The sequence below is a fragment of the Buceros rhinoceros genome, unplaced genomic scaffold (genome assembly GCF_000710305.1).
Source record: "Buceros rhinoceros silvestris isolate BGI_N320 unplaced genomic scaffold, ASM71030v1 scaffold2861, whole genome shotgun sequence".
Taxonomy (NCBI): domain Eukaryota; kingdom Metazoa; phylum Chordata; class Aves; order Bucerotiformes; family Bucerotidae; genus Buceros; species Buceros rhinoceros.
The window spans coordinates 145,318-157,994 of NW_010392365.1; the positions used below are offsets into that span (position 1 = coordinate 145,318).

General features: G+C 40.7%; 1 protein-coding gene across 6 annotated transcripts in view; it reads left to right on the forward strand.

The window, feature by feature from the left end:
• LOC104500726 (plasma membrane calcium-transporting ATPase 2) overlaps positions 1–12,677 on the forward strand; it is a 173,169-nt gene that overhangs the window by 137,781 nt on the left and 22,711 nt on the right. For all 6 annotated transcript variants that reach the window (XM_010144422.1, XM_010144424.1, XM_010144423.1 and 3 more), the window contains 3 exons: positions 587–778; positions 8,436–8,649; positions 12,005–12,216. In XM_010144422.1, coding sequence (XP_010142724.1) covers positions 587–778; positions 8,436–8,649; positions 12,005–12,216 — 618 coding nt within the window. The remainder of the gene's footprint in view (positions 1–586; positions 779–8,435; positions 8,650–12,004; positions 12,217–12,677) is intronic.

Below are 12,677 nucleotides of genomic sequence, written 5' to 3' on the forward strand. Positions count from 1 at the left end.
GTACCATGTTAGATTCACTGGCGTTGCTTGTTTTGATAGTTTTTCAATATTTTATCTAAGTTAATTATTGAGTCAGCGCAGAATGCTGTGCCAGTACAGAAAAATGAACTCTGTGTGCTTTGCAACAGTGGAATATGATTTTGCTTTGGTAAAATCTGTCCAAATTGTAAATATGTCTTCCCACAGCACGCTGACTCTGAAGACATTCATATACTAAACTATACATTAAGATACCTGATTCTAATTGTTGTTAGCAATTCTGTTCTTGTATATTAATATCCTTGATGATGAAAATAACTCGGAAGATCAGTAGTCCTTAAGCTGATAATTTAAAACACTCAGAACTGTCATCATGTGATTCCCACTGCGTGCTCAATTCTCTTTTCTGCGTGCTTATTCACTTTCAAAAAGAGGCTAAACTGGCCAACTTCCTAGCAAATGCAAAACGCAGAATATACTCAGCACGGACTGGTGCTGTGCTGGGAAGTCTCTGTATAACGATGGACTCCGATGGGAATGGAGATTTGTATTGCAGCTGTCTCTGTACTTCCTAGCAGGAAATTTTAGTCACAACTGATTTTTCCAGGGTATTGCTGGAACAGATGTCGCAAAGGAAGCCTCAGACATCATCCTGACTGACGACAATTTCAGTAGCATTGTGAAGGCTGTAATGTGGGGACGCAATGTCTATGACAGCATCTCCAAGTTCCTGCAGTTCCAGCTCACTGTGAACATCGTGGCTGTGATTGTGGCTTTCACGGGAGCGTGCATTACCCAGGTAAGGTTCACTCCAGGTGTTGCTTAAAGTATGGGGCCAAATCCTACCAAGCTACATTTGCTTTGAAGTAATTTGATTCTTACTTCATATAACGAAAAGAACACTGTGAAATTCTTCTGAATGTTACGAGTGTGTTTAGGAGCAAGCTGCTAAATGTTAAATAGCTGCTGTCGTAAGGAGGTGTACTAACCCATCTCCTTCTTGAGGTAACTGCTAATTTTTGTGCCGCCTCCATGCAGCTGCCTGTTTTTGACTACAGATTATTGTCATGACTAAGCCTGTGATGGCAAGATAAAAAATGTCAGGGATTGGACGAAGGAAGAGATTGTGTGACTCTGACTTTTCCTCTCAGAATATTTCACTACTAAATATGTGTTTCCTGGTGGGTTATGGAATAGGATTGTTATCTTCAGGAGAGCAGTACTGACACACAAAAGTAATCCCTACAGGGAACTTTTTGACTGATAAAGTTATTTTGTTGCTTTCAGGAATTCCTTTTAATTTCAGATGCAAATGACAAGCCAATTAAACACGTACAGTTAGACTCTGTCCTCTTTTTCTCCCCTTACAATAACCCCTCATGATGTACCTGAACCACACCTGTCTTTTACAAAAAGCATGTGTGGAAGGAAACCACTTTTTTGCCCTTCAAATTACTGCTTTTTGATTAACAAATGCAAGTTTTTGTCTCCCTAGAAAGAAAACCGGATGTGTTTAATACTGTATGCGGCTCTTGTCCTTCATTAGAAAGTAGCAAAACATGCTGGTTTCAGCACTGTCGCTCCCTCAATCAATGCGTGTTTCAGCTGCCGCAGACAGGAGCTTTTACAAAATGCCTCCTCTGACTGAGACACGCTGTGGGAAAGCTGATGCTCCCCTCTGTTATGCATCATGGATGCACATACCTGTTTCAGCAGGTGAATGTCACCTCATGCACACCTGAGCAGGACAATGAATAAGTCATCAGCTCTGCTCCAGGGTTAACTTACACTGTGATCACGGAATTGATCCTTGAAACCAGAAACCCAGCTACCTTTATAAAACCATGAGGTTGAACCTCTCCAAAGCCTTGACTGACACTTAGAGGCCTTTTTTTTGTACTGCATATGAGTACTCTGCAAGCTCCCAGCTTCTGCTGCACCATGCAACAGCTGGGTAGGTACCACCGACCTCATCTCGCTCCTCTGGAGCTAGTGCTAGGGTTGGGACTCTCAGAGAGGTCAGAAAGGGCAGGTTTTGAGGCAAGTCTTAACAAATGAGATAACTATTTTATTCTGTGCAAAGGAAGTGCTGAAACTGCCATTCACTTGTTTTCCGAGAAGTAAAATCCATGAGCTGCCAAGCACTCGATCCCTGCCATGCTGCCGCCAGGGCTGGGTGATGCCTTGGTGTCCCAACTGAGCCTGAGTTATGGGACAAAATTATGAATGGTGAGGCAGAAGCCAGGTAATGCGCCTTTGCCCTCGGGAAATGTTCCCAAGCGTATTGAGAAAATGTTTAGCTGTAAGGTTGCTAGAAGGTGCGTGCGTAAGGGCTGAAATTCTGGAAGGATTTTGATCGCATAGAAAGAAATGCTAGCAGCACCGTGGTAAAAGCACCGTAAGTGGAACTGAGGTGAGTGCTTCCTTTCCAGATCCTGTTTTTCAGACACTCAATCACTGCCCACTAACATTTGTTTAAGGTGATTTTTGTTGTTGTTGTTAATTTCCAGCATTTTTTCAACTGCTTCCTGGAAGCATGAAGGGAGCTGTGTTCTGTTTGTTAACTAAGGGATTTCTATTTCATGCTTGAAGAGGTTAAACATTACCGAGTCAGTGCAGAGGCTGTTTTGTATCAAGTCTGAGTGCATGTGCAGTACATCATCAGTGCAAGCATATTCCACTTTTTAAGTCCGGAGCTTTCTCCGTCCCTTGACTCATTCTGCTGGCTTCTAGAGGGATTTGGATTTGGCCCAGTGCATTTATATTGTCCCACATAGACCATCAGTGAGGCTGTCAAGTGTTGTCCCAGGTTTTAATGTACACCTCCTTGAATGCCTATATTTCTGTCCAGACAGATTCCTCTGCAGTTCCTTCATTTGGCAATGAAAATGCAAGCCCAAAGGAAGGAGAGGTCTGAAAGGAGCTAGAATTGAAATTGTAGGAGAAAGGCAGCAGTCCCTTCCATTGTCGTTCTGTTTACACCCACTGGCCTGGCTGCGCATAATCTCCAGCTCTCCGTTCCGTCTCATTCAAGAAGGATCTTGCCTTGCGAATGCACATCATTGTGTCAGGCTTTGACTCACAGACTCCAGCCAGCGAAAGGGCATTGTGTGTGTTTGGCTCATAAGCTCTGCTCAGAACTACCCTTGAGAACACGCTGTACCCTCTGGTTGCTATGAAAAGAGCTTTGGCTCAAAATCCATGAACATACCCCCAAATCCAGCATGCAGCGTGTGCACACACGTGGACCCAAGTGTGCAATGCTGGACATAGGTCTGAAGTCACTATTTTGACTAATGCTTCAGTCCTTAAACAAATGAATCTCTTATCTGTGGTTTCCAACAGGCAGCACAGCTTTCTGTGACCTGCAAAATGAATGCAGGGAAGGGCCACGTTGGGCTGAATTGTACTTTGCTTTTAGGTAGTGGGTTTGGCTTTTTTGGACACACAGAATATTATTTTAGCCCACACTTAATATTCAGGTTAATGAATATTATACAGGCTGTCCTTTTGGTGATGTTTCATCAAATCCAGAATGAGGACGATTCTATGTAGGTAGTAACTTCTCTTTCATGCTTCTTAATGTCACCTCTCCAAAAACCTGTTCTGCAATTCCGAATCAGCACCCTGGGTTCCTCTGAGGATGAAGTTTCTTTACACTTACCTACTCTCTTTGTTTTTCTATTTGTGCTTAAAGGAAGAACAAAGATGATGACGTCTTTGTTCTGACTTTTTTTTTTAGCAATTGACACAATTTTACTCAGTCACGATCCTGCAGTTGCATCGGTGTATGTATAAAGATGTGTACGTGGTCCTACCACCACAGGGCTCCCAGTGAAACCACAGCAAGTCTGCAGTAATGAAAAGGTCCCACTGTGTGAGTACTACTGTAAGAGAAACAAGACCTCCAAGGGGCACCCAGAGTGAACTGCCAAGCAGGAGCTGATCTGTTTTCTCCAAAGCACCTTAGGGTGTCATGGATAGGTTTAAGAAGAGTATTAGGTAGACCCTCGTGTCTGTTAAGGAACTATTGTTTAGAGAGAATATCTACCATATCTACTGCTTCTATTTTGTCCTGGTTTGCTGTGACAATAGATGGTTAACTACAAAGTGCAAAGTGTATGCTACTCCATGCTACTCCAAGGTTATGTAAGGATTACAAAGGAGTAGCAGTGGCCAGTAGAATAAGTTATTATGCCGAGTAAACAGGACGAATGCAAGTGGTCGTTTGCGGTTCTCTGTCATGGGTTGCGGGACGCAGTCACGTTAACGTGACAGAACCGATTTTAAGCAGCACAGGAATGATCGAATCAGTCCCCTGATGCCAAGCTTGGTGAAGCTGCTGCCAAAACGAAGCTGCCCTTGCAGGGATCTGACACACGTTGGGCCTGGTTCAGTTTACAGCAGCTCAATGCGTAAGCCAAGAGTTCTGAGTTTTCAGCAAATAATGAACTTCTGTGTTGTGGTTCTAGAATTGAGTAAAGCTCTCTGCGATCTAAGTCATACATGAAAACCAAGCTTAAGGAAGTCTCTGACTAAAAGGCGAATGAGGATTGCTCAATCTGTGGCTGCAGAGGTGCTCTTAATTTGGTGCCTGGTGCATGTCTGACACCCACCAGTGAGATCCCAACTGTTATTTGTGCTGCTCCCATGTCAGCGCAGTTTGTGTGGCGCATTGTAGCTGAGCTGGATTAATTCAGTTTATTTTCCAATTCATCTGACTCATTTACCTCTTGCTTCCTTTTGTCCCTGTGGCCCAGAGCATACTTCAATGGGATCAGGGTGTGGTTATCTTGACCAGTTTGCATATAATGGTCTTCAATGTTGAGCAGTCATCGCCTCAGGTTAAAACAATAATTCCTTTTTCCAGTGGATTTATGAGAGATAAACTCATGTTCTGACGTCATTCTCTGAATACCGGTTTTGCGGAGCCCTTGACAGACTCAGCGAGGGTTCTGCTTTGGAGGTCTGCCTACAATTATGATGAGTGTTATACTTTAAATAAGTCATTGTTCTCATCTCTAAGTATTGCGTAGAGTTCTAGATGTGCCTTACAAAGCCGGAAGGTTCATCCTGTTTCCTGTCCCCAACATATACACAGTACCAAGAAAATATTAGGTCATTCTATCTGGAATTGTTAAAAATAATCTGGGTGGGTACAAAATAAAGGTTTTTAAACTGCAGTTCAGTCAAATGGAAACGGTTTTTTACTGGAACTGTAAAGCTATCAGGTTCATCTCAGTGCCAGATTTTGTCTCCGTCTCCAACAGCTGCATTAAAGAAAGAGAAGACAATTTTAAATTCAAATTATTATTCTTGTGCTTTGAGAAAGACTTAATGTTTTAGCAGACACTGGGAACTGAAAACAGGGACTCTGTAGGACATTATGTTTGGAAAATTGAATGTTAATTAAAAAGCACTGTAGCAATGAACTACCGCATGAATCACTTATTGTTTTTACAGATCCTGCTCAAAAACTGAGGACGATCTATACTTACATGTCTAAGGCAGTAATTTACATGGTTATAGTGTTTTACTGCAGAACCATATTTGGCAAAGCCTGAAATAATAGCATTGGCAAATTTGGAGAGGCTGTAATATGAAATCGAAGTATGTGCTGTTTAGCTTTGTTTGGGAAGGCTTAGAGATGTGGAAAGAGAACAGAGGGTGCCACTGTCGTACAATTAGTGGACAGAGTGACCTAGCAGCAGAAGTGAGGGCTGAACTTTTTTTTTTTTTACATTGATATACATCAAGTTAACCTACCAGAAGTGCTCATTTTTAGGGATCCGTGCATGTGTCCTGTGACAAGGGGGAGTAGAGAGGTAAGGGTGAAAATACCTTATTATTGCCTTACAGCTTGTCATCTAAATCAAATGTAACAAGGTCTAAAATTTGCGAGGCTCTGTATGTCACAAATGATTTGTAGTTTATTTCCAGCCTTTGGCAATTTGTACTTTAAAGTGTTTCCAGGATGAAGTGTAACATCACTTGATTTAAGGGACATTTTCCTTTTACCTCTAGGCCAATGCTAACCTATTCCAAGGTCAAGTGGAAAGGAATTTGACAAATAAGTGGTGATTTTGGGAGGTTTGCCGTTTGAACGGTTTTGTTCCCAAAGTTTTCTGAAAGTGAATTAAGAATTACTAGCTAGTCACTTAGTGGCTGAAATGCAGTGAAAGGAACATTGAATTTGCATCCCACTTGCATAAGTGACTAAAATCTGTAATGGAAGACTAAGCTCCTTAGCCGATAGGTTATTTTCCTCGGTTTCCACCAACTCATCAGAAATCAGATAGAGTTGCAGTGGAAATTTCATTCCACCGCCTGCCCAGACTAATGTGTATTTAATGTTTTGGCTTCAGCTTAGAACGAGCTGTCACACTTGACTGAACAGCGCAGCGCTGCCAATAATAGATAATTATTAGGGGCACCACAGCCACCCAAGGTGATTGGCAGTGTGAAATGGTGAGAACATGTTGTTGCCAAAACTGATGACTGCCAATTACAGTTGTGTGATCTAGAGACCAAAATAATCTGACTTTTCGCTATGCTAGGGATACGTCAGGCTTTGAATGTTTCACTGTTTATTAAGTGTAACAGATGAATTCAGTGTTATTGACACTGAAGTCAGCACAAGAAGTGGAAATTCCGCTGTTGTAACATCTCGAAGGAGAGCATGTTTCTCAAGAAAACTTATTAACTAGGCAGGTAAAAATACGACAAGGGGAATTCTCCAGGAGAAAACATTTCCCCTTTTCTCTGTCTACCGTGCCCAGCTCCAGGCTCTCTGCACCCTAGTGACAAACTGCTTTTAGTGCAAGTACTTGCCTTGTTTGAGCCATTAGTATTGATAAAAATAAACGAGGTCTTGCTTTGGAACAGTTTGTCTTGATCACTTTAAGTTTTCTCGCCACCTCTAAAGACAGCGGTGTTTCTGTAGCTGCAGCTGCATACCGAATGAGCCAGCTGAACTCTCCAGATAAGCCGGTTAACGCAACCCAGAACCCAGAGGTCAGTAATCTATTAATGCTAATTTTGCTCCCTTCCGTGACGTAGCTAACCCATAAGGCTTAGAAACAGTAGGTTGCTTTTCTCCATCACTTTGAATAAGCCCCAAATTAATCTTTTTAATAAATAAAATGTATCAAAATTTGTGTAAATGTAGGGGTGTTAAAAATACGTTTTCAAAAGGAAATAATATTTTGCCTCCAGGGAGAGCTGGAATATAAACCAGATCCACAAGAGACCAAACCACCTAGCCTTGTTCTCTATGTGTCCTTGGGATACTGAATGGATATTGTCTTCATTATTTGATAATATTCCATTAAAAACAAACATTTTACCTGTTGAAGAAAAGGGTGCAGTTCGTAAGGTGTTTCTGTTGGCTGTGATTTGGCTTGTATGCTGGTCCATCACTTTCTTCACTTTGCTACTGCAGCATCATTGTAATGGGATTCATAAAGATAGTGCTCTGATCATCCAGCTTTTGCACTGCAGATTAACTAGATTCTTTTTTCTTGATATGGCTCCTTGAAGCAATTGCATCTATCCATCTGCTGCTCCACTGAATTGCAGATCAAAACTTTAGAGCAGTACTCTGGAGTTCTCCTGAGATCTCAAGCTCGCTTTATTTGTTGAGTGTTGGGGTTTTTAAAGCTGAAGTCCTTGGTGATATGGCCATAGACTATTTCTCAAATTCTGTGAGGAAAGAGCTCCTTCTGCTGGCCATCTGCTTCAGAAAATAAATGCTTTCATCCTGAGTGGTAGTGTTGGGGTTGTTTCATTCCAGTTCCATAGTTTCAAATATGCTATTGTATTACCTGGTAAAATAATAAAGATTGTCTTATTTTTACACATTTGATGTAGTTTGGTGCGCTTCAGAATATTATAAAATTCAAATATCAGGCGTTTTATTCATCACTACTGGTTTTAAAAGATCTTTAAGTAAACTGTATACAAATGTCTCAGTAATTGTTTCATAGATTTTTAATAATTTCAAGCTGTTTCTGAAAACACACATAGGTAGGATATAGTAAGAGGAAACATTCCTCTAACTTGTTTCAGTATAATTTTTGTTCCAGGGAAGACAATCTCCATTGTGTTGTCTAGTTACCTAAACTAAGCTTCGTGAAAACTTAAGCATCGTGTGTGACGTCACGGGGGGTATTATAAAGTATATTATAAAGTGTTCGTGTTATGCTTTATAAGAATTGTATGATTGTAAATATTCCCAATTTAAAATCTTTTAAATACCTTATCTTTGTGCAGATCACTGTGCTCCTTGCATAAGAAATGTAAGAAAGGTCGCAGTAGGTCAGACAAAAGGTCCGTGTATTTCGGTGTACTGTCTCCAGCCTGGCTTGAAGTCACCACGAACAACTGACACCATGCTAAATGCCCTGACACCGATTATTTCTCTAGGAAATACATAACTTTCTAATTTGTCTCCACAGGACTCTCCTCTAAAAGCTGTACAGATGTTGTGGGTCAATCTAATCATGGACACCTTTGCCTCCCTTGCTTTGGCCACCGAACCTCCGACAGAGGCTCTGCTGCTCAGAAAGCCATATGGCAGGAACAAACCCCTCATATCCCGCACCATGATGAAGAACATTCTGGGCCACGCAGTTTATCAGCTTACTCTCATATTTACACTTCTTTTTGTCGGTAAGAAGGTTTGTTGGTCTTGGCGTTCAGCTTAGAAGCATCTAGGTCTTGCAGCCTGATGTGTCAGAATGCTTTCACTGTAACCACTTTGTGCGCACATCTCGAGTCTGCTGTAGTGAGGACCGAGCAGGACCGAGCTGGTTAATGGGACCAGGAACAGGGCAGATGCAACAGAGGGATTTAGTCACCTCTCATATATTGTTTACATTGCGAAAGGCCTCTGTGAACTTTTTTGCCTCCAAAGAAAATGTAGATTTAGACTTTGGCAAAATTATATGTTGAACCATAGCGTAGAATTTTACATTTTAATGGGAGTGTTTAGCCTGCTGCTTCTATGCTGAAATTTCAGTTTGAGAGTTGTCCCCTTCAGTAGGCATGTAACAAAAAAATTAAAAACAAAAAAAACAACAAAAAAACCCCCACAACAAGAATGAAGATCGGTTTTGGTAATACCTGGGAAAGTTCAAATCAGGAGCAAAAGGTTTGATGATCGCCAGTAGCTTAGAGGACAGGTAATCAGTATGAAGTGATAAAACTAGTGCTGTGTTGTTACATTTAATATCTAGAATGGATATTAAAAGGGGGAAAAAGTCTAATTTATTAGATTACCGGGCTCTTCTTCAGGCCTTGCTAACAATGGATGCTTTTTATAGGTTGTATTTTGGAGTGGGAAGGGGGGGAGGTGGAACGTTTCTTGCTGCAGGGAACAGCAGGGGCTAATAATAGATTCTGTTGCTCCAAATAACAAGTGAACTTGCTCAAAGGACTGTTAATTTTATCAGTTGGCTATTTCATTCTTGTCACTATGGCATCGTTGTTAAATTACATGCGGTGTGTCTCAGGTGTTTTGCTTTATGTAAGACTTATATGTAAGCTGTAAATGTAGATCTGTGGTTCTTATTTTTTGAGCTCTCTTATGAAAGTCTTGCTCCACCTTCCCAACAACTGGCAGTTTATTTGGAATGCTCAAAGGCAGAGATGGTCTGTTTACGCTGAGCTATTTAAACCAGATTAATTGCCAGGTTTTGAAGAGAGATGATCTGCTGCATTGTTAGCCTTACAGTGCAGTTTAACAAGGTCTAGCGAGTCTAAGGAAACTGTAATTTGTGATTCTCTAAAACAGGTGTAGAAGGCCTTGGTAATTCATGTGATAGCAATCTTGGAACAAGAATTTCTCTGAACTTTGTGGGGAGTTTTAATGACTTTTTTATGAGTTTTATGGCTTAAAAGGCTTTATACTGAGCCCAAATGAAAAGAAAACCAGGCTTTAGACCATCGGGTTTTCTGATAAGCCTAGAAAGTGTACAGTCTTTTCCTTTCTAAACTCCATGGGGAGCTCAGCTTTGCAGGAGATGACATTCTAAACACAGTATTTTGATAAATAAATTCCAAATAACGAGAATTATTTATATTTTGATCAACCAGTACTTCATTTTTTGTAGTACATCGAGCCTTCTATTTTTTTCTATGATGTGGCAATAAATACATGATGTTTGAACATTAAGTACTAGCTTCGAGACACCAGGCAGAACAGAAACCCCGAAGTCACTGTCTAGTTCTGTCAAACTGTAGTATAAAAAAAATCTTAACCTCAGCAACTAGGCGTAATAAACTTCTTTCTGGAGATGCACAGTCTTAAAAATCTGTGCTCTCTCACAATCTAAGTTCTGTGGCCTCATTTTGTGTTACATATATTTGTGGTACTGTAATCTACTTTCTGTCAAAGTCTATAATCCAAACTCTTTCTTTGAAAACATGCTTACTATTCCCAGTGACTTGAACCCAAACTGCTCAAATATCCCAAGGCAAAAAATGGCTCACTGCTGACTTAGCTGATGGAATTAATGACTCAGGAGAAAACCTGAGGAAACCTTTCTTCTTCTTTCTTCAGGAAGTCTGACTATAATGCTAGTGGGATAGCAGAAAAATGTTCAAGTTTGAATTTGCTTTTATTAACAAAATGCTGGTTATGAAAAGGAGTAATATTGTGATAATCTTCTTTGCTCTTATTTCATTCTTAATTTACGCTTTCACATGAATGCCCCATTCCTTTCTTTAAAATAATGCCTCTTTCAGTAACCAAATGTTATCTGTAAACTTTGTGTGTTAGAAAGTAGATGAAGAATCGGACAATGTGCACTTGCAGCCCAGAAAGCCAACCGTGTCCTGGGCTGCATCAAAAGCAGCATGGCCGGTAGGTGGAGGAAGGGGATTCTGCCTCTCTGCTCAGCTCTAGGGAGACCCCACCTGGGGCACTGCATCCAGTTCCAGTGTCCCCAGTATAAGACAGACATGGACCTGTTAGAGCAGGTCCAGAGGGGGAGCTACAAAAATGGTGAGAGATGGGTCAGCTCTTCTGTGAAGAAAAGCTCAGAGAGTTTGGTTTATTCAGCCTGAAGAAGAGGAGTCTCTGGGGAGACCTTAGTGCATCCTTTCAGTACTTAAAAGGGGCCTAGAAAAAGGAAAGAGAGAGTTTTTACAGGACAGGGAGCAGCAGTTTTAAACTGAAGGAGGATAGGTTTCATTTGACATAAGGAAGAAATTGGTCTACAACGAGAGTAGTGAGACACAGGAGCAGGTTGCTAAGAGAAACTGTAGATGCTCCACAATAGGAAATATTCAGGATCAAGTTGGACAGGACTTTGAGCAACATGAGCTGGTGAAAGGTGTCCTTGCCCGTGTCGGGGGGATTAGACTAGATGATCTTTAAAGGTCCCTTTCAACCCAAACCTTTCCATGTTTCTATAGGAAAAGAGGTCCCTCGGGTGTAGGTCTCTTATCGAAACTTAGCTCTTGTTTACAGATACTCATTGTGGGTTATATCTTGCTTTTTTTATTGGTCAGATGACCAAAATAAAGAGCAATGCCTGGTGTGCTTTCAAAGCAGACTAGCAGAATGATCAAATCTGTATAAAACAAGGAATGTGGGTGTTTTTCAACATTAATATCCTTGAATGCTTATTGAGTTGTGCCATATGGGATTAGCAAACGGGTAAAATCTGCTGAAGGATGGTTACATCTAATTACTGTAGAAAATCTCAAACACGCTGTCAGTGGTCTTCAGTGCTTGGTATACCTGAAAGAATCGGCTTCTTCGAATAATTAGTACTCAGAGGAAAAGTACCGCTAAAACCTATTTGTGCAGTACACTGAGTTGTTAGATAAAAGAATCATTGGAGAAGCTTCTTGCTCAGCAAGAAGTCTTTTTGCTCACTGGTGTTATAAATTCTGCCTATATTATAATGCAGAAAGCTGGTAAACAGAGCACAGGAGGCAACTAGCTAAAGCAAATGAGGGAAATATGAATTTGATTAATTGGTTCTAGTGGAAGCCTTTATTTCTGTCTTACACCTAGGTGAGAAGATGTTTAAGATTGACAGTGGGAGGAATGCACCGCTTCACTCTCCTCCTTCAGAGCATTACACCATTATCTTCAACACCTTTGTCATGATGCAGCTCTTCAATGAAATCAACGCACGGAAAATCCACGGTGAAAGAAATGTCTTTGATGGCATCTTCAGAAATCCTATTTTTTGCACTATTGTACTGGGCACATTTGCTATTCAGGTAATGATTTGGGCAAGAATTAGTAAAGATTCATCACAAATTTACCCTAAGGGTTTTTTTTCTGTGTGGTTTTTTGTTTTCTTCTTTTTAAAATATAACTGCTGTAGGAGGCACATGTAACAGTAAACCACCTTTTCACGCATTTTCTCAATCAATACAAGTGTCTATAGTAGAAAATGTTATGTAGCCATACTAACACAGCATAGATTTTGATGGTTATAACTAGGTCAAATCTTAAATTAATCTGATGATGTACAGTAATAACAGCCAGCATGATTTGTTGATACTGCAATTTTTTTTAAGAAGGAATTATTAAATGCTATACCGAACCATAGCAACAAAGCATTTTAAATTAATTCTAGTCCATGAATAGACAAATTGGCTTTCAAACAGCTTCAGCTGTACTGATCCATTGTTCGGAGGTTAAATGCCACTGCCAGACACTACCGTTACTGCATTCC